General features: G+C 33.1%; 1 protein-coding gene across 1 annotated transcript; it reads right to left on the bottom strand.

Moving 5' to 3' along the window:
• Positions 1 to 36: 36 nt before the first annotated feature.
• LOC124421220 (venom protease-like) lies at positions 37 to 880 on the bottom strand (the record flags this gene model as incomplete). The annotated part of the gene is made up of 2 exons (XM_046956079.1): positions 763 to 880; positions 37 to 709 (listed from the first exon to the last, which is right to left on the bottom strand). Coding segments are annotated over exons 1-2 (754 nt in total), but the record flags the coding sequence as incomplete, so codon positions are not given.
• Positions 881 to 1,152: the final 272 nt, after the last annotated feature.

The raw sequence follows: 1,152 nt of genomic DNA, 5'->3' as shown, positions 1-1,152 counted from the left end.
TAATGTAATCTAAATAAGACGAAACTCTAGTATAACCCGAAGGAAACTGTGAACAGGCGTCTTCCTTTGAAAATGAATATACACCAATTTGTACAAACTTATTCGCTTTATTCTTCCAAACTAAAGCACCACCCGAATCACCATCACAGGGAGACTGTTTGCTATTTTTATAACCTTTTGCACAGATAACTGTATCCTCTACCGGTTCATCATAAATTACTTCACATATTGTATTATTAACAATTTCCACCGAAGTCCATAACAGCCATTCCGAACTTTTATCCACATTATCAACTGTACGACCAAAGCCACAAATTGTAGCCTCAGCTCCCAAAAAATCGTTTTTGGCAGCTTCTGCTGCTGTTACCAAGTCAATGGCTTGTATGTTAGGACTAAAAGTCAAGGGATTAGGTAAGGCAATAAGTCCAATGTCATCGAAAACGTTGTTGTCATCATATGCTGGATATATAACAAATTTGTTAGAGGTCATACTAAATTCACTCTTTTTCGACTCTATGGTTCCAAATACCATTAAAATAGTACGTTGCCGATAAAGACAATGGGCTGCAGTTAAAACCCATTTATTAGTTATAATGGAACCACCACACCACACATCAGCATTTTTATCTTTTTTCAATAAAACATGCCAGGGAAATTGTCCTAAGGCAGCCTGCTTGCCCGATACAATGGGTTCATTTTGTTTATGAGACTGTAAAAGACATATTTTTTTACTAAATTTATTAATTAATCATATATATCTACCTTTGCTGTAATTATAATAGGAAGAAAATTTAGCCAAGATATAATACATAATGTGGTGAATCTAGCGTAAAAGGTTTTCATGTTGAATAATATTTATATTCTATTAATTTATCTTTAATTTTAGTTTCTTTCTACTTTAGTTTTTTAAATCGTTTATTTTTATATATATTTTTACCATAACTTCAGTTATCAACCAATTCGTTGTGCATTTGTAATGGTTTAAACTGCTAAGTGATGTCCATAGACAGTCTGTATATTGTGGACTATAGAATAAACAATAGTCTGGACTCTAGTCTCGACTATAGCTTAGACCATAGTCTCGGCTATGGTGTAGACTGTAGACTATAGTATGGAATAGTTTACAGTCTGGGATATAGTCTAATATAAAAT

This window comes from Lucilia cuprina, unplaced genomic scaffold, assembly GCF_022045245.1.
Source record: "Lucilia cuprina isolate Lc7/37 unplaced genomic scaffold, ASM2204524v1 Scaffold_6416, whole genome shotgun sequence".
Lineage (NCBI taxonomy): Eukaryota > Metazoa > Arthropoda > Insecta > Diptera > Calliphoridae > Lucilia > Lucilia cuprina.
The sequence above is the reverse complement of the archived record's forward strand: the minus strand, read 5'-3'. Positions and strand labels throughout refer to the sequence as shown.